Source organism: Homarus americanus, unplaced genomic scaffold, assembly GCF_018991925.1.
Source record: "Homarus americanus isolate GMGI-L3 unplaced genomic scaffold, GMGI_Hamer_2.0 scaffold15667, whole genome shotgun sequence".
NCBI lineage: Eukaryota > Metazoa > Arthropoda > Malacostraca > Decapoda > Nephropidae > Homarus > Homarus americanus.
Genome location: NW_024726107.1, coordinates 3,661,407 through 3,681,624, shown reverse-complemented (window position 1 = coordinate 3,681,624; position 20,218 = coordinate 3,661,407). Strand labels below are relative to the sequence as shown.

The 20,218-nt window shown below is 42.8% G+C and overlaps 1 protein-coding gene across 1 annotated transcript in view; it reads right to left on the bottom strand.

The window, feature by feature from the left end:
* Positions 1 to 3,456: 3,456 nt before the first annotated feature.
* LOC121865360 (probable cationic amino acid transporter) overlaps positions 3,457 to 20,218 on the bottom strand; it is a 95,912-nt gene continuing 79,150 nt past the window's right edge. The window contains exons 10-11 of the mRNA XM_042364697.1: positions 15,332 to 15,459; positions 3,457 to 5,404 (exon numbers count right to left, since the gene is read on the bottom strand). Of these exons, the coding sequence (XP_042220631.1) occupies positions 5,082 to 5,404; positions 15,332 to 15,459 (451 nt within the window). The 3' untranslated portion in view covers positions 3,457 to 5,081. The remainder of the gene's footprint in view (positions 5,405 to 15,331; positions 15,460 to 20,218) is intronic.

Genomic DNA, 20,218 nt, shown 5'->3' with positions numbered 1-20,218 from the left:
TCATATTAAGAGGTTCTTACTCCCACGTCACCAGAGTTTCGTCTTACTATTTACAGATACAAGATTCACGCTCATAAGACCTACATGTCCAGTAAGGTTTCTGCCTGGGCTGGATAGTCTTACTAGTGTCCTGGCCAGGGCTTGTTTAGCCAAACTCATTTTACAGAGACCGTCACATTTTTGTCATGTGGCTGTCAGTGCCTTATAAATCTCATGACTGTCACTGTCACGTGTACTCCATGACTGTTACTGTCATGTGTACCCCATAACTCACTGTCACGTATACGCCATGACTGTCACTGACACGTGTTCTCCTTGACTGTTACTCTCACGTGTACTCCATGACTGTCACTGTCATGTGCACTCCATAACTCATTGTCACATGTACGCCATGACTGTCACTGTCACATGTACGCCATGACTGTCACTATCACGCGAACTCTATGACTGTCACTGTCACGTGTACGCCATCACTATCATTGGCCCTGTGTATCCCATGACTGTCATAACATCAATGTCAGGTGTAAACCACGATTGTCATGACAACACCGTCATGTGTATCCCATGACTGTCATAATATCACTGTCACGTGTACCACAAGACTGTCACAACATTTTCAAGTGTACAACATGGATGCCACAACACTATCTCGTGTACAGTTTGACTGTCACAACACTGTCACGTGTACAACATGGATGTCACAACACTGTCACGTGTTCAGCATGACTGTCACAACAGTCACAAGTACAATATGGCTGTCACAACACTGTCTCGTGTACAGCATGTCTGTCACAACACTGTCTCGTGTACAGCATGTCTGTCACAACACTGTCTCGTGTACAGCATGACTGTCACAACACTGTCTCGTGTACAGCATGACTGTCACAACACTGTCTCGTGTACAGCATGTCTGTCACAACACTGTCTCGTGTACAGCATGACTGTCACAAAACTGTCTCGTGTACAGCATGTCTGTCACAACACTGTCTCGTGCACAGCATGACTGTCACAATATTGTCTCGTGTAGAATAAACTATCACAACAACACAAACCTCAGAAATATTTCTGAAGCAGCATTTAATTACCAGATTATTAAATGAACCGAAGAGGTCACGTTGTGGCGGTCACTATGTTGTGTCATTGTGGAGGTCACTATGTTGTGCCATTGTGGTGGTCACTATGAGGTGGTCACTATGTGGTGGTCACTATGTTGTGTCATTGTGGTGGTCACTATGTTGTGTCATAGTGGTGCTCACTATGAGGTGGTCACTATGTGGTGGTCACTATGAGGTGTTCACTATGTGGTGGGCATTAGGAGGTGGTCACTATGAGGTGGTCACTATGAGGTGGTCACTATGAGGTGGTCACTATGTGGTGGTCAATATGTTGTGTCGTTGTGGTGGTCACTATGAGGTGGTCATTGTGTGGTGGTCACTATCAGGTGGTCACTATCAGGTGAACACTATGTGGTGGTCAATATGGGGTAGTCGGTATGAGGTGGTCACTATGGGGTGGTCACTGTGGTGGTCACTATGGTCACTGTGGTGGTCACTATGGTGGTCACTGTGGTGGTCATTATGTGGTGGTCACTATGTGGTGGTCACTATGGTGGTCACTATATTGTGTCAATATGGTGTCACTATGTGGTGGTGGTCACTATGAGGTGGTCACTATGTTATGTCATTGTGGTGGTCACTATGTGGTGGTCACTGTGGTGGTCACTATGTGGTAGTCACTATGTTGTGTCATTGTGGTGGTCATTCTGTGGTGGTCAATATGTGGTGGTCACTATGTGGTGGTCACTATGGTGGTCACTATGGTGGTCACTGTGTGGTGGTAACTGTGGTGGTCACTGTGGTGGTCACTGTGTGGTGGTCACTGTGTGGTGGTCACTATGTGGTGGTCACTGTGGTGGTCACTGTAGTGGTCACTGTGGTGGTCTCTGTGGTGGTCACTTTGGTGGTCACTATGTGGTGGTCACTGTGGTGGTCACTGTGGTGGTCACTGTGGTCACTATGTGGTGGTCAATGTTGTGGTCACTATGTAGTGGTCACTGTGGTGGTCACTGTGGTGGTTCTATGTAGCGGTGTGGTGGTCACTGTGGTGGACTTTGTGGTGGTCACTGTAGTGGTCACTGTGGTGGTCACTGTGGTGGTCACGTTAGTGGTCACTATGTGGTGGTCACTGGTGTGGTCACTATGTGGTGGTTCACTATGGGGTGGTTACTATGTGGTGGACACTGTGGTGATCACTATCTGGTGGTCACTTTGGTGGTTCCTATGTGGTGGTCACTATGCGGTGGTCACTATGTGGTGGTCACTGTGGTGGTTACTATGTGGTGGTCACTATGCGGTGGTCACTATGTGGTGGTCACTGTTGTGGTTACTATGTGGTGGTCACTATATGGGTTGCGATATAGATTATCTTGTTAATCACCATGTGTGTTATTATGTGGGTCACCTTGTGGGTCACCATGCGTGTCTCCATGTGGGTCTCCATGTGGATCACTATGTGGGTCTTCGTGTGCGTCATCGTGTGCGTCACCATGCGGGTCACTATGTGGGTCACTATGTGGGTCATCATGTGCGTCACCGTGTACGTCACCTTGTGCTTCACCATGTGGGTCACTTTGTGGGTCATCATGTGTGTCACCGTGTGCGTCACCATGTGCATCACTATGGTGAGAGGTCCAGGATAAAGAAACATTCTATTCGCCAGGTGTGATAATCACCAACACGGGCTGAACACTGACAGACAACTATGTTTTCAAGTGCATCAAATAAACTGTGGCGGGTTAACCAGTGCGTCATGATAATCAATGTCAGCCTTGGTTCTTATGTTATATATTCATCTTCGTACACATTGCTGAAATCCGTGTTCCATACACAAATAGACACTTGCTATTATAGATTTGTGTAAACAAAGTTATACTCTTTCTTCTACAAGGCTCGCCCTCCCTGTATCTGCATGCCTATCCTTTCCCTGTTCACGCGCCCCAAGTACTTTATAGGGTAGATCTACGCCTCCCTTTTCTTACTTTCTAATTCGCAAGAAAGAGGAAGTTTTGGATATCTTACACAACTAGTCCTCTTCTCAAAGACTAGTGTCTCCTATGTTATCAGTAAGTCTAGATGTACAGGTACTCCACGTGCCCAGGGTCAACAAAATCCTCCTATGCTCCACCTGTTCAACACTCGCCTCCAAGATTTAAATTAAATGTAAAAGTCCTCTATTGGACACCATTACAGGAAGTAAAAAATTCTCATGAAACTATTGTATTTTTCCCACACGAACACTGAGGATCCTTGCCACACACACACACAGACAGGTGACTTCAGTTTACTTAAGATACTATTCGTTCAAGATCGCGTTAGATATAAAGCTAAGACGTGCCGCACTAAATTATTGGGAGTAAGTAACAGGAGTTTCAAAGCAAAAAAATTACTGTAAGTGCTCTTTTCCAAACGATTTTTATTTTTATCTGTATGTAACAAATTGTTGGCAGGCAAAAATGAAGTAACTTGCATCCTATTAAAACCCAATATTTTATGTAATTCATACTAATTATCTGTAACTTAGACGTCTATAACCACGAGCAACAATTAGGAATGACGTGGAGCTTCCATTAGCTGCCTCTCACCCCCTTACGTATGCGGCACCTACTGTTTGTAAACTATTATGTAGCCATAAAAGAAGTTAGTAAGCTTTCCTCAAGTAATACTACTCTCAGATAAAAGCAACATCGTCTATACATAACAAACTTATTAAATAATCATTATACAAATCTAAGTCTATACGAGTTCTTGCTCAAAATCATAAACTTAACGTTCAAAGTTAACAAGACTGCCTGAATTTCAATGACAAGGACATTTAAGGTGATTGGGGTATATTCTAAGCAACTTTAACTGTTGCCAGAAAGTAATACTTTTTGCCAGTGGTGAGTAAGATGGGCAGTGTGATAAGGCGTCACCAGGCGGCTTCTCGCACGACACCAAGACTCTTCCTGTCAACACTACAACCTACGCTAGCGGTAACTACTGTACGACGAGGTTACAAGGCTTGCCAGGTCTTACCTACGTATTTTTAAACTGTATTTTTGAAGTCATTTGTCAAGTCACATATCAACTTACACACTAGACAATAACATGAATGTTAAAAGATCAATGGAGTGACAAGAACGTACGGCCACAGCTGCCTGGCTAGCGGGTCGGGTATGACTTGTTGATCGTACAAGATATGTAATATTGTGTGCACATCCACTTCCGTTAAGCAAGTTTTATCGAAGACTGAATAAGGCTTTTATGATTGTTTTAAATCACTAAGTTTGTTATAGACCTTAAAATAACCAGACAATATACGTCACGCACCGTGGACGGTTGACAGGCAATGGTTCATCTGCTATTTATAACAAGTTTTATAACTTTGCTCAACTGGAAATGAGACTCTTCGCTCTTGTAACTCTTCTGGATGAGTACTGAGGGTCTCAGGCCAGAGATCTGATACTAGCAGCAGAGAATTACTAAGTGGCAGGTTCCCGAGGCCAGCGAAACTGCTCCTTGCCCTGCCGCTGCTGGCCTGCCCAAGCTTGGGTTGTGGTCTGCCGGCAAGGTGTAGCCTTGATCTCCCACACGGGTAGTTCTGGACACAGCAGTGAACAGCAAGGATGGGGCACTTTGATTTCGACCGGCATGCCACATTGTCTCATGTTTCTTATTAATGGATGGAGATACCAATCCTCCAGATTAGAGGACAAACAGTGCAAAGGTTGGTAGTATTTTTTTTTTTAATTAAGACACCAGCAAGTTGTAATGAGTTTCGTCTAAAACAACAGGTTAGATGTATGAGTATTCAGCGTCGTCCAGTCTCCCCTAGAGGATCATCTTTATAGATATAACCTTGTATGATGCGTCAAATAAGATCATAAAGACTAAATTTAGTGAGAGCAGATAGTAAATACGTTTTCCGGCAGACCACTCCAGCCTCGGTGGCTGGGGTTACTAGCGTGAGGCCGGTGCAGTGGTGGCTGTACGTTGTGCCTGTTGCACTCCTTTACACAAAACAACAACAATTATACACTCAGATTAACGGAATGGATTGTATGGATTGCTTGATATATATATCTTGTTGTTTGCAGGTGCAGGCTGTTGAGGAGCATTGTTGGTTGAAGGGCGGTTGGGGGTGGGTTCTCCACGGCTGGTGCCTGTAGGAGAGGCCAAGAAATCTGCAGTGGGAACTGTGACTGGCTGTGCGGTGGCAGGAGAGAGGGAGTGGGCGGTGGGAGGGGTGACAGTATTTGTCCCGGGCTGGGTGGACGGGTCTGATGTCACATGTAGTTCTATCTCACCATCGTCCCCTGTCCCCACCGTGCTCTTCTTGATCCCGTAGTAGAAGTAGATGATGAAACCTGCCGGCAAAACACACATGGTTATCTATATTTATGATGGTAAGTAAACCGGTCAATTAAATAAAACTTCTTGGCAGACAAAAGTAGATGAAAATTAAATATAACCTTTAAAGACATGTGAGTGAGATTAATTTTTTACACTAGAAAACGTCATATATTGGCATTTATATAGGAATATGAGAATACAAATTATGAATAATTTACAGACGATAGCCTAGCATAAGAAATCTTTATAGTAATGAACAATGAGAAGTAATATGGACGATCATAGACTGCGTTTGAAAGATTCCGATTTAAACACTGCAACAACCAAAGCTGTATATTAACTATAAATATTAAATATAACAAGTATAAATACTCCATGTCCCCGAGGAGTACAATATATGTCCCTGAGGAGTACAATATATTTCCCTGATGAGTACAGTACATATCCTTGAAGAATACAGTACATGTCCCTGATGAGTACAGTATATGTCTCTAATGAGTACAGTACATGTCTCTGATGAGTACAGTACATGTCTCTAGTGAGTACAGTATATGTCTCTCATGAGTACAGTACATGTCTCTAGTGAGTACAGTATATGTCCATGATGAGTACAGTACATGTCTCCAGAGAGTACAGTACATGTCTCTAGTGAGTACTGTATATGTCCCTGATGAGTACAGTACATGTCTCTGATGAGTACAGTACATGTCTCTAGTGAGTACAGTATATGTCCCTGATGAGTACAGTACATGTCTCGGGCCGATTACAGTACATGTCCCTGATGAGTTGAGTACATGTCTCTAATGAGTAAAGTACACGTCTCTGATGAAGACAGTACATGTCCCTGATGAGCACAGTACATGTCCACGATGAGTACAGTACATGTCCCTAAAGAGTACAGCACATGTCCATGATGAGTACAGTATATAACTGATGAGTAGAGTACATGTCATGATGAGTACAATACATGACCCTGGTGAGTAGAGTACATGACCCTGATGAGTAGAGTACGTGTCCCTGATGAGTACAGTATATGTCCCTGATAAGTACAGTACACGCCATTGATGAGTACAGTACATGGTCACCGATGAGTACAGTACACGCGTCTGATAAGTACAGTACATGTCTCATGAGTACAGTACATGTCTGATGAGTACAATATATGTCTGATGAGTACAGTACAAGTCCTTGATGAGTATAGTACATGTCCCTGAGGAGTGCAGTACACGTCCCTGATGAGTACAGTACATGTCCCTGAAGAGTGCAGTACATGTCCCTGATGAGTACAGTATATGTCCCTGATGAGTACAGTATATGTCCCCGATGATTGCACTACATGTCCCTGATGAGTACAGTACATGTCCCTTACGATTGCAGTACATGTCACTGATGAGTACAGTACATGTTCCTGATGAGTACAGTACATGTCCCTAATGAGTACAGTTCATCTCTGAAGAGTACAGTTCATGTCTGAAGATTACAGTACATGTCCCTAATGAGTACAGTACATGTCCCTGATGCGTACAGAACATGTCCCTATTGATTGCAGTACATGTCCCTGATGAGTACAGTGCATGTCCCTGATGAGTCTAGTACATGTCCCTGATGAGTAGAGTACATGTCCCTCATGAGTACAGTTCATGTCCCTGATGAGTACAGCACATGTCCCTGATGAGTAAAGTACATGTCCACGATGAGTACGGTAAATGTCTCTGATAGGTACAGTATATGTCCATGATGAGTTCAGTATATATCTGATGAGTACATGTACGTATCCCAGATGAGTACAGTACTTGTCTGAAAAGTATTACATATCACTAATGAGTACAGTACATGTGCATGATGAGTACATTACACTTTCATGATGAGTACGGTACATGTCTCTATTGAGTACAGTACATGTCCCTGATGAGTACAATATATGATGATATCTACTGTAAATGTCCGTAATAAGTACAGTACATGCACCTTTTCAGTACAGTATGTGTCTGACGAGTACAGTAAATGTCTGATGAGTACAGTAAACATCCTTGATGAGTACAGTACATTTCTAATGATCACAGTACATGTACTCGATGCGTACAGCATATGTCTGATGAATACAGTATATGTCTGCTAAGTACAATACATGTCTCTGAAGAGTACATTAAATGTGCCTAATGAGTACAGTACATGTCTTAGATGAATATAGTACATGTACTCGATGAGTGCAGCATATGTCTGATGAGTACAGTACATGTCTCTGAAGAGTACAGTACATGTGTCTGATGAGCATAGTAAATGTGTGATGAGTACAGTACATGTCCATGATGAGTACAGTACAACTCCCTGATGGGTAGAGTACATTCCTCAGATGAATATAATACATGTCCCTGATGAGTGCAGTACATGTCCTGGCAAGTAAAGTATATGCCTCTGATGAGTACAGTACATCTCTGATGAGTACAGTACATGTCATTGATGAGTACAGTACATGTCCCTGATGAAACAGTACATGTCTCTGATGAGTACAGTACATATCTCTGATGAGTACAGTACATGTCTGATGAGTACAGTACATGTGTGATGAGTACAGTACATGTCCCTGATGAATGCAGTACATGTCCTTGATGAGTACAGTAAATGTCCCTGATGACAACAGTACATGTCCCTGATGAGTACAGTACATGTCCCTGATGAAACAGTACATGTTTCTGATGAGTACAGTACATATCTCTGAAGAGTACAGTACATTTCTATGATGAGTACAGTACATGTCCCTGATGTGAACAGTGCATATCTCTGATGAGTACAGTACATGTCCCTGATGAGTACAGTACATATCTCTGAAGAGTACAGTACATTTCTCTGATGAGTACAGTACATGTCCCTGATGTGAACAGTGCATATCTCTGATGAGTACAGTACATGTCTCTCATGAGTGCAGGACATGTCTGATGAGTACAGTACATGTCCCTGATGTGAACATTGCATATCTTTGATGAGTACAGTACATATCTCTAATGAGTAGAGTACATGTCCCTGATGAGTAGAGTACATGTCTCTGATGGGTAGAATACATGTCTGACGAGTACAGTACATGTCCATGATGAGTACAGTACATATCTGTAATAAGTACAGTACATGTCTCTAATGAGTACAGTACATATCCCTGATGAGTACAGTACATGTCCCTAATGAGTAAAGTAAATGTCCATGATGAGTACAGTACATGTCTGTGATAAGTACAGTACATATCTCTTATGAGTACAGTACATATCCCTGATGAGTACAGTACTTGTCCCTAATGAGTAAAGTAAATGTCCATGATGAGTACAGTACATGTCTGTGATAAGTACAGTACATATCTCTAATGAGTACAGTACATGTCCGTGATGAGTACAGTACTTGTCCCTAATGAGCAAAGTAAATGTCCATGATGAGTACAGTACATGTCTGTGATAAGTACAGTACATATCTCTAATGAGTACAGTACATGTCCCTGATGAGTACAGTACTTGTCCCTAATGAGCAAAGTAAATGTCCATGATGAGTACAGTACATGTCTGTGATAAGTACAGTACATATCTCTAATGAGTACATTACATATCCCTGATGAGTACAGTACTTGTCCCTAATGAGTAAAGTAAATGTCCCTGATTAGTACAGTACATATCCATGATGAGTACAGTATACACTGTACAGTATATCTGAATATCTGATGAGTACAGTACATGTCCCTAATGAATACATTAAATGATGATAACTACTTTAAATGTCCCTAATGAGTACAGTACATGCTCTTGATGAGTACAGTATGTGTCTGACGACTACAGTAAATGTCTGATGAGTACAGTACACGTCCTTGACGAGTACAGTCCATTTCATATGAGAACAGTACATGTACTGGATGAGTACAGTATAGGTCCCTGATGATTACAGTACATTTCTCTGATGAGTTCAGTACATGTCTGACGAGTACAGCACATGTCCCTGATGAGCACAGTACATGTCCTTTATGAATACCGTCTGATGAGTTCAGTACACTTCCCTAATGCGTACAGTACATGTCCCTGATGATTGCAGTACATGTCCCTCTTAAGTACAGTACATGTTTGATGAGTACAGTACATGTTCCTGATGAGTGCAGTATAGGTCCCTTATGAGTACAGTACATGTCCCTGACGAGTACAGTACATGTCCCTGATGAGTACAGTACATGTCCAGGGTGCGTACAGTGCATGTCTCTGATTAGTACAGTACATGTCTCTGAAGAGTACAGTTCATGTCTCTGAAGAGTAGAGCACATGTCTCTGATGAGTAGAGTACATGTCCATGATGAGTTCAATACATATATCTGATGATTACAGTACATGTCCCTGATGAGTGCATTACATGTCTCTGAAGAGTAGAGTACATGTCTCTGAAGAGTAGAGCACATATCCTTGATGAGTACAGTACATGTCCCTGATAAGTACAGTACATGTCCCTGATGAGTACAGTACATATCTCTGAAGAGTACAGTACATGTCTCTGAAGAGTAGAGTACATATCTCTGATGAGTACAGTACATGTCACTAATAAGTACAGTACATATGTTTGATGAGTACAGTATATGTCCCTGATGAGTAGAGTACATGTCTCTGATGTGTATAGTACATGTCTGATGAGTACAGTACATGTCTCTGATGGTGTACACTACACGTCCCTTTTAAGACAGTACATGCCCCTGATGAGTACAGTACAAGTTCCGATAAATGCAGTGCATGTCCCTGATGAGTACAGTACATGTTCCTGATGAGTACAGTACACGTCCCTTTTAAGTTTACATGTACCTGATGAGTACAGTATATATCCCAATAAATACAGCACATGTCCGTGATGAGTACAGTGCAGGTTCCTGATGAGTACAGTACATATTCCTGATGAGTACAGTACTTGTCCCTAATGAGTAAAGTAAATGTCCATGATGAGTACAGTACATGTCTGTGATAAGTACAGTACATATCTCTAATGAGTACAGTACATATTCCTGATGAGTACAGTACTTGTCCCTAATGAGTAAAGTAAATGTCCATGATGAGAACAGTACATGTCTGTGATAAGTACAGTACATATCTCTAATGAGTACAGTACATATCCCTGATGAGTACAGTACTTGTCCTTTATGAGTAAAGTAAATGTCCATGATGAGTATAGTAAATGTCCCTGATTAGTACAGCACATATCCATGATGAGTTCAGTATACACTGTACAGTATATCTGATGAGTACAGTACATGTCCCTAATGAATACATTAAATGATGATAACTGCTTTAAATGTCCCTAATGAGTACAGTACATGCTCTTGATGAGTACAGTATGTGTCCGACGACTACAGTAAATGTCTGATGAGTAGAGTACACGTCCTTGACGAGTACAGTCCATTTCTGATGAGAAAAGTACATGTACTTGACGAGTACAGTACATGTCCCTGATGAGCACAGTACATGTCCTTTATGAGTACAGTCTGATGAGTTCAGTACACGTCCCTGATGCGTACAGTACATGTCCCTTTTGAGTACAGTACATGTCCCTGACGAGTACAGTACATGTCCCTGATGAGTACAGTACATGTCCCTGGTGCGTACAGTACATGTCTCTGACGAGTACAGTACATGTCTCTGAAGAGTCCAGTTCATGTCTCTGAAGAGTAGAGCACATGTCCATGATGAGTACAGTACATGTCCCTGATAAGTAGAGTACATGTCCCTGATGAGTACAGTACATATCTCTGAAGAGTACAGTACCTGTCTCTGAAGAGTAGAGTACATGTCTCTGATGAGTACAGTACATGTCCCTGATAAGTACAGTACTGTACATATGTTTGATGAGTACAGTATATGTCCCTGATGAGTAGAGTACATGTCTCTGATGTGTATAGTACATGTCTGATGAGTACAGTACATGTCTCTGATGGTGTACACTGCACGTCCCTTTTAAGACAGTACATGCCCCTGATGAGTACAGTACAAGTTCCGATAAATACAGTACATGTCCCTGATGAGCACAGTACAGGTTCCTGATGAGTACAGTATATATCCCGATAAATACAGTACATGTCCCTTTTAAGTACAGTACATGTACCTGATGAGTACAGTATATATCCCGATAAATACAGTACATGTCCCTGATGAGTACAGTACAGGTTCCTGATGAGTAGAGTACATGTCCCTGATGAATACACTACAGGTTCCTGATGAGTACAGTACACGTCCATTTTAAGTACAGTGCATGTCCCTGATGAGTACCGTACATATTCTAACACATCATCAGTGGCCGTGTTCTATCATAATATCCGTGGCCATGTTCTAACATACTATAAGTGGCCATGTTCTAACATAACATCAGTGGCCATGTTCTAACATAACATCAGTGGCCATGTTTTAACATAACATCAGTGGTAATTTTTCTAATATAACATCCGTGGCCATGTTCTAGCATGACATCAGTAGCCATGTTCTAACATAACATCCGTGTCCATGTTCTAGAAAACATCCTTGGCCATGTTCTAACATAACATCAGCGGTAATATTGTACCATAACATTAGTGGCCATGTTGTAACATAACAACAGTGGCCATGTTGGAACATGACATCAGTGGCCATGTTGTTACATAACGCAAGTGGCCATGTTCTAACATGACATCAGTGGCCACGTTGTAACATAACAACAGTGGCCATATTCAAACATGACATCAGTGGCCATGTTGTTACATAACACTAGTGACCATGTTCTAGCAAAACATCAGTGGCCATGTTGTAACATAACATCAGTGGCGATGTTGTAACATAACAACAGTGGCCACGTTCTAACATAATACCAGTTGACATGTTGTAACATAACTTCAGTGGACATGCTGTAACATAACACCAGTGGCAACGTTCTAACATAACATCAGTCGCCATGTTGTAACAGCATCAGTAAACATGTTCTAACATAACATAAGTGGCCATGTTCTAACATAACATAAGTGGCCATGATCTAATTTAACATCAGTGGCCATGTTCTAACATAGCATCAGTGGCCATGTTCTATCATAACAATAGTGGCCATGATCTATACATCATGGCCATGTTCTATCATAACAATAGTGGCCATGATCTATACATCAATGGCCATCTTGTAGCATAACATCACTGGCCATGTTCTAACATAACATCAGTGGCCACGTTGTAACAGCATCAGTGACCATGTTCTAACATAACATCAGTGGCCCTAGTGTATCAGCATTAGTGATCATGTTCTAAAATAACATCAGTGGCCATGTTCTAACTTAACATCAGTGGCCATGTTGTAGGAAAACAACAGTTACAGTGTTCTGCCATAATACTGGTGGTCGTGGTTCTGCTAAAACTTAATCCAGATTTGGATCAATTAGTAATTTCAATTGAAGGTGATTGTGATTAATTACACTATTTTGAGTAACTGTAAATGTTTTTTTTAATTTTACTTTCAAATACAAACTAATTGTAATTGTAATTCGCCGTTTTTGTTTATTAAAATTACAACTACATCATGAAACTGGGGCGTTATGGAGGACTACTGAATTACTGACACAAGTAAAATAGGTGCAAATAAAGCGTCCATATTTACTTGAAACACGCTCGAGTTAATCACGTCCAATACTCGTACGCGACAGAGACAGTGAATGTACAGTAATAACGAGTTTGTCACTATGGAAAGTGTGATGTGGCATAAAATGTGTATGCTTATTACCTCAAACCTAAATATGATATTCGAACATGGGTAAAGCTTGTAATTGTAATTGTTACATGTAATTATAACTATGTATTTAAAATTGTAATTGTAATTTGAGAGTATTGTGAATCAAGTAATTATAATTGTATTTGTAATTTAAGCTTCGGAAGAGTAAATAAAATTGAAATTGTATTGACCTTAAATAGTGTAATTAATCAAAGCTTTTTGCATTAAACCAACAACTCTCGACAGTATCACCTTTCTTTCTGCTCTTATGTTTTCCATTTATGCACTGTTGAAACACTGACCACTATCATTATCTCTTATATCTCTTATCGACAAAGTAACTTTTACCCTACACTCCATGTTTATTTTTGCACCTATTTTTGTAGAGTCCATCTAAACTATTAAGAACCAGCAAGTAGTTAAAAAATAATAGAATTTCTGAGTGACCAAGGGAGGGGAAGAGAAGGATAAGTCAGATCAATCTATGTTCGAACATTAATTTTTTTATAAACATGAAACTTAAAATGTGTTTGGGAAGGTTTGGTAAGTTATATATTAAAATAATATATATTAAGGATTACAAATATGTTTTATTGTCAGGCTATGCGAGAAGGACTGTCCTGTGGATCTTAGAAATTCCTATTTGAGAGTGTTAGTTACAATAACAAGTTCGAATTAGCTTCAAGCCTCCGATAAAATTGTTATGCCTTACGATATATCGGACAATGAAATGAGGCACTTTTATGGTGAGGTATTTGACAGTTTAATAAGAGTAAAACATGGATGCTAAAGGGATATGGCTAAGGGTGTAGGAATAAAGGGAACAGGAAAGGCAATAGTGGTCTTACAGGCAATGTATTGTACATTAAGGATATTTCATAATAATAGGAAATATACAGGTATACTTGACTTTTGCGTGTCAAGTGAAAAAACACGCACAAATGAAGATAACCAGAAAATTTCAGATTATCAAGAGGAATAATAGAGAATTGCATAACTAATAATTGGAAAACCATCGGAGTATATGTTGCAGTAAAGGTGAACTAAACGCGGAACACTACAGACTCGTAACTAGCAGCTTATTTACCGAGTCATCTACATTGAACGTCTCTTAAATTCTGCATAGCTATCAATAAATGCCGCTTGCAGAAGGAAGGAGGCAGAATCACTGCCATCCTTAGTAACCATAGACTTATATTAATATGTATTTTTTTAACATTTTCGCGTTAGAGATGAGATGCAAATAAGAATATGTACAGTACATACGAGTCATTATAAATTTGTAGAGGGTAAAGATTGCGCAGCCCCATTTTTATCCATGAAGATGTTATCTGAAAATAAATTTTATTTATATAAAATTTATTGATCATCACAGAAGTTAAAATATATAACAAGAGGAAATACCTGACATGCCAGAAGAAATTTAAGACTTGGTTGGATTAATTAATATAATATGGCGTTATGTCCGAACCTGGAAGACAACATACAAACTAACCTTAAAAACGGGGGGTTGGGCTAAACGAGCAGAAAACTTTTATTAATATAAAAAAGCCAATTTACTCACATAGCCCCAATTAAACAAAGACAGTACATGGCAATAAACATTTAAAGGGAAATTAAACAATGCAACAATTTGAATATATCAATTACCCGCACAAACATAACGTTAGGTTGCAGAAGCAACCGTTATATTAAAGTAATACTTACAAAAGCGTCTTTTAAAACCTGACGCACAGTTTTACAAATAAAAAAAAAAAATGCAAACCGAAGATTCCATTTACAAAAGCAGCCCTGCACAGATGATACACTAACCATCACCAGGAACTCACTGGAAACACTAGACACACGAAGGACGGATTTTAATACAGCAAGAACCACACGTAATGTAACAAAAGTTTAACAAGAAAATGCGAAAACATCCGGAGTCATACAGCTACGAGACAGAAAAAACAAATGAATATAACAACAGACAAAATCGAAATATAATATTAGACTAAGTACGCTTGGGGGGAATCAACATTGGAGTCTCTCAATCCAATCTCACGGTATTACAAGAAGAAAGCAGGGAAGGGATACCACGAGAAACTGAATTATCAGGTAAAGAAACGGTGAGTATTTATGTTACGTGCAAACAAACATGGGTGTGGAAATTGAGAAGTACCTAACACCTTGGTGTAACATGAGATAGAGAAGGAGGCTTCGTCAACTTCACTCACCAATTGTCATCCAGAAAACGAAGCGAATAAGGGTGAGGATGGAGAGCTTGAAGATGAGGTAAACGTTGATGATGATGGCGACGGCCGGCACCCAGGGCAGCCCTGGCGCAAGGAACGGCAGCGACCTCCTGCAACATACACAGCACCGTCACTTACTGCTCCAACACACACAGCACCGTCACTTACTGCTGCAACGCACACAGCGCCGTCACTTACTGCTCCAACACACACAGCACCGCCACTTACTACTCCAACACACACACACAGCACCGTCACTTATTGCTCCAACACACACAACACCGTTACTTACTGCTCCAACACACAAAGCACCATCACTTACTGCTCCAACACAAACAGCGCCATCACTTACTGCTCCAACACAGACAACACCATCACTTACTGCTCCAACACACACAACACCATCACTTACTGTCCAACACACACAACGTCACTTACTGCTCCAACACACACACACAGCACCGCCATTTACTGCTCCAACACACACACACAGCACCATCACTTACTGTTCAACACACACAGCACCATCACTTACTGCTCAACACACACACAGCACTCTCATTTACTGCCCAACACACACAGCACTCACTTAATGCTCCAACAAAGACAGCACTATCACTTACTGTCCAACACACACAGCACCGTCACTTACTGCTCCAACACACACAGCACCGTCAATTATTGCTCCAACACACACAGCTCAATCACTCACTGCCCCAACACACAAAGCACCATCACTTACTGCTCCAACACACACAGCACCGTCACTTACTGCTCCAACGCAACAGCACAGTCACATACTGCCCAACACAAACAGCAGAGTCACTTACTGTCCAACATACACAGCACCGCTACTTACTGCTCCAACACACAGCACCGTTACTTGCTGCTCCAACATACACAGCACCGTTACTTACGTCTAACACACACAGCACCGTTACTGCTGCTCCAACACACACAGCACCGTTACTTGCTGTCCAACATACACACAGCACCATCACTTACTGTTCCAACACACACAGCACCGTTTCCTACTGCTCTAACATACACAGCACCTTTACTTACTGCTCCAACACACACAGCACCGTTACTTACTGCTCAAACACACAGCACCGTTACTTACTGCTCCAACACACACAGCACAGTCACTTACTGCTGCAACACACAGCACCGTCACTACTGATCCAACAAACACAGCACAGTCACTTACTGCTCCATCGCACGCACAGCACCGCCACTTACTGCTCCAACACACACAGCACCGTTACTTACAGCTCCAACACACACAGCACCGTTACTTGCTGCACCAACATACACACAGCACCGTCACTTACTGCCCAACACACACAGCACCGTTACATAATGCTCCAACATACACAGCACCGTTACTTACTGCTCCAACACACACACAGAACCGTTACTTACTGTCCAACACACACAGCACCGTCATACTGCTCCAACATACACACAGCACCATCATACTGCTCCATCACACACACAGCACCGTCACTTACTGCCCTAACCACACAGCACCGTTACTTACTGCTCCAACACACAGAGACCGTTACTTACTGCTCAACACACACAGCACCGTCACTTACTGCTCCATCATACACACAGCACCATCACTTACTGCTCCATCTCACACACAGCACCGTCACTTACTGCTCTAACACACACAGCACCGGTTACTTACTGCTCCAACACACAGCACAGTCACTTACTGCCACACACACAGCACCATCACCTTACTGCTCCAACACACACAGCACAGTCACTTACTGCTCCATCACACGCACAGCACCGCCGCTTACTGCTCCATCACACACAGCACAGTTACTTACTGCTCCAACACACACAGCACCGTCTCTTACTGCTCCAACACACACAGCAACATCACTTACTGCTCCATCACACGCACAGCACCGCCACTTACTGCTACACAACACACACAGCACCGTTACTTACTGCTCAACACACACAGAACCGTTACCTGCTCAACACACACAGCGCACAGTCACTTACTGCTCCAACACACACAGCACCGTCACACTTACTGCTCCAACACACACAGCACAGTCACTTACTGCTCCATCACGCACAGCACCCCTTACTGCTCCAACTCAAACAGCACCGTTACTTGCTGCTCAACATACACAGCACCGTTGCTTACTGCTCCAACACACACAGCACCGTTACCTACTGCTCCAACATACACACAGCGCAACACTTACTGCTCAAACACACACAGCACCGTTACCTGCTCAACACACACAGCACTGTCACTTACCGCTCCAACACACACAGCACCGTCACTTACTGCTCAACACAAACAGCACAGTCACATACTGCTCCAACACAAACAGCACGTTACTTGCTGCTCCAACATACACAGCACCGTTACTTGCTCCAACACACACAGCACCGTTACCTACTGCTCCAACATACACAGCACCTTTACTTACTGCTCCAACACACACAGCACCGTTATACTGTCAAACACACACAGCACCGTTACTTACTGCTCCAACACACACAGCACAGTCACTTACTGCTGCAACACACAGAGCACCTCACTTACTGCTCCAACACACACAGCACCGTTACTACTGCTCCAACACACACAGCACCGTTACTTGCTGCACCAACATACACACAGCACCGTCACTTACTGCTCCAACACACACAGCACCGTTATACTGCTAACACACACAGCACCGTTATTTACTGCTCAACACACAGAGAACCGTTACTGCTACCAACACACACGCAGCACGTCATACTGCTCCAACATACACGCAGCACCATCACCTGCTCCATCACACACACAGCACCGTCACTTACTGCTCTAACACACACAGCCACCGTTGCTTCACTGCTCAAACCACACAGCACAGTCATACTGCTCCAACACGCACAGCACCGTCACTACTGCTCCAACACACACAGCACAGTCACTTATTTATCCATCACACACAGGCACCCTTACTGCTCAACACATACAGCACCGTTTCTTGCACCCAACACTCACAGCACCGTCACTTACTGTCAACACACACAGCACCATCACTTACTGCTCCATCACACGCACAGCACCGCCACTTACTGCTCCAACACACACAGCACCGTCACTTACTGCTCCAACACACACAACCTGATCTTTACTGCTCCAACACACACAGCACCATCACCTGCTCCATCACACGCACAGCACCGTCATTTACTGCTCCAACACACACAACACCGTGCTTACTGCTCCACACACACAGCACAGGCCCCTGCTCAACAAACACATCACCGTCACTTACTGCTCCATCACACACAGCACCGTTACTTGCTGCTCAACATACAACACCGTTACTTACTGCTCAACACACAGAGCACCGTTATAATGTCAAACACACACCGCACCATCACTTACTGCTCCAACACACAGCTCCGTCACTTACTGCTCAATACACACAGCACCGTCACTTCCTGCTCCAACACACACAACACCGTCACTTACTGCTCCAAAACAAACAGCACAGTCACTTACTGCTCAACACACACAGCACCGTCACTTCACTCCAAAACAAACGCACGTCACTTACTGCTCAACATACACAGCACCGTTACTTACTGCTCCAACACAGAGCACCGTTACTTGCTGCTCCAACATACAGAGCACCGTTACTTACTGCTCAACACACAGCACCGTTGTAATGTCAAACACACACGCACCATCACCTGCTCCAACACACAGCACCGCCACCTGCTCAACAAACACAGCACCGTCACTTACTGCTCCATCACACGCACAGCACCGTCATTTACTGCTCAACACACACAGCACCGTCATAATGCTCAACACACACAGCTCCATCACTTACTGCTCCAACACACACAGCACCATCACTTACTGCTCCAAGACACATAGCACCATCACTTACTGCTCCAACACACACACAGCGCTCACTTACTGCTCCAACACAAACAGCACAGTCACTTACTGCTCCAACACAAACCTGCAGGTCACTTACTGCTCCAACATACACAGCACCGTTACTTACTGCTCCAACACACAGAACCGTTACTTACTGCTCCAACACACACAGCACCCTTATTTGCTGCTCCAACACACACAGCACCGTTACTTACTGTCCAACATACACACAGCACCATCACTTACTGTTCCAACACACACAGCACCGTCACTTACTGTCCAACACACACAGCACCATCACTTACTGCTCCATCACACGCACAGCACCGTTATTTACTGCTGCAACACACACACAACACCGTCACCTGCTCCAACACACAGCACCGCTACTTACTGCTCCAACACACACAGCACCGTCACTTGCTACCAACACACACAGCACCGTCATAATGTCCAACACACAGGGCTCCATCACCTGCTCAACACACAGCACCGTTATACTGCTCCAACATACACAACACGTTACTTGCTGTCAACATACACAGCACCTTTCTGTTATTGCTCAACACACACAGCACCGTTACTTACTGCTGCAACATACACAGCACCGTTACTTACTGCTCAACACACAGAGAACCGCTACTTACTGCTCCAACACACATAGCACCGTTACTTGCACTGTCCAACATACACAGCACCGTTACTTATTCTCCAACACACAGAGAACCGTTACTTACTGCTCAACACACACAGCACCGTCACTTACTGCTCCAACATACACACAGCACCATCACTTGCTCCACCATCACACACACAGCACCGTCACTTACTGCTCTAACACACACAGCACCGTTGCCTGCTCAAACACACACAACACAGTCACATTGCTCCAACACACAGAGCACCGTCACACTTACTGCTCCAAACACACAGCACAGTCCTTG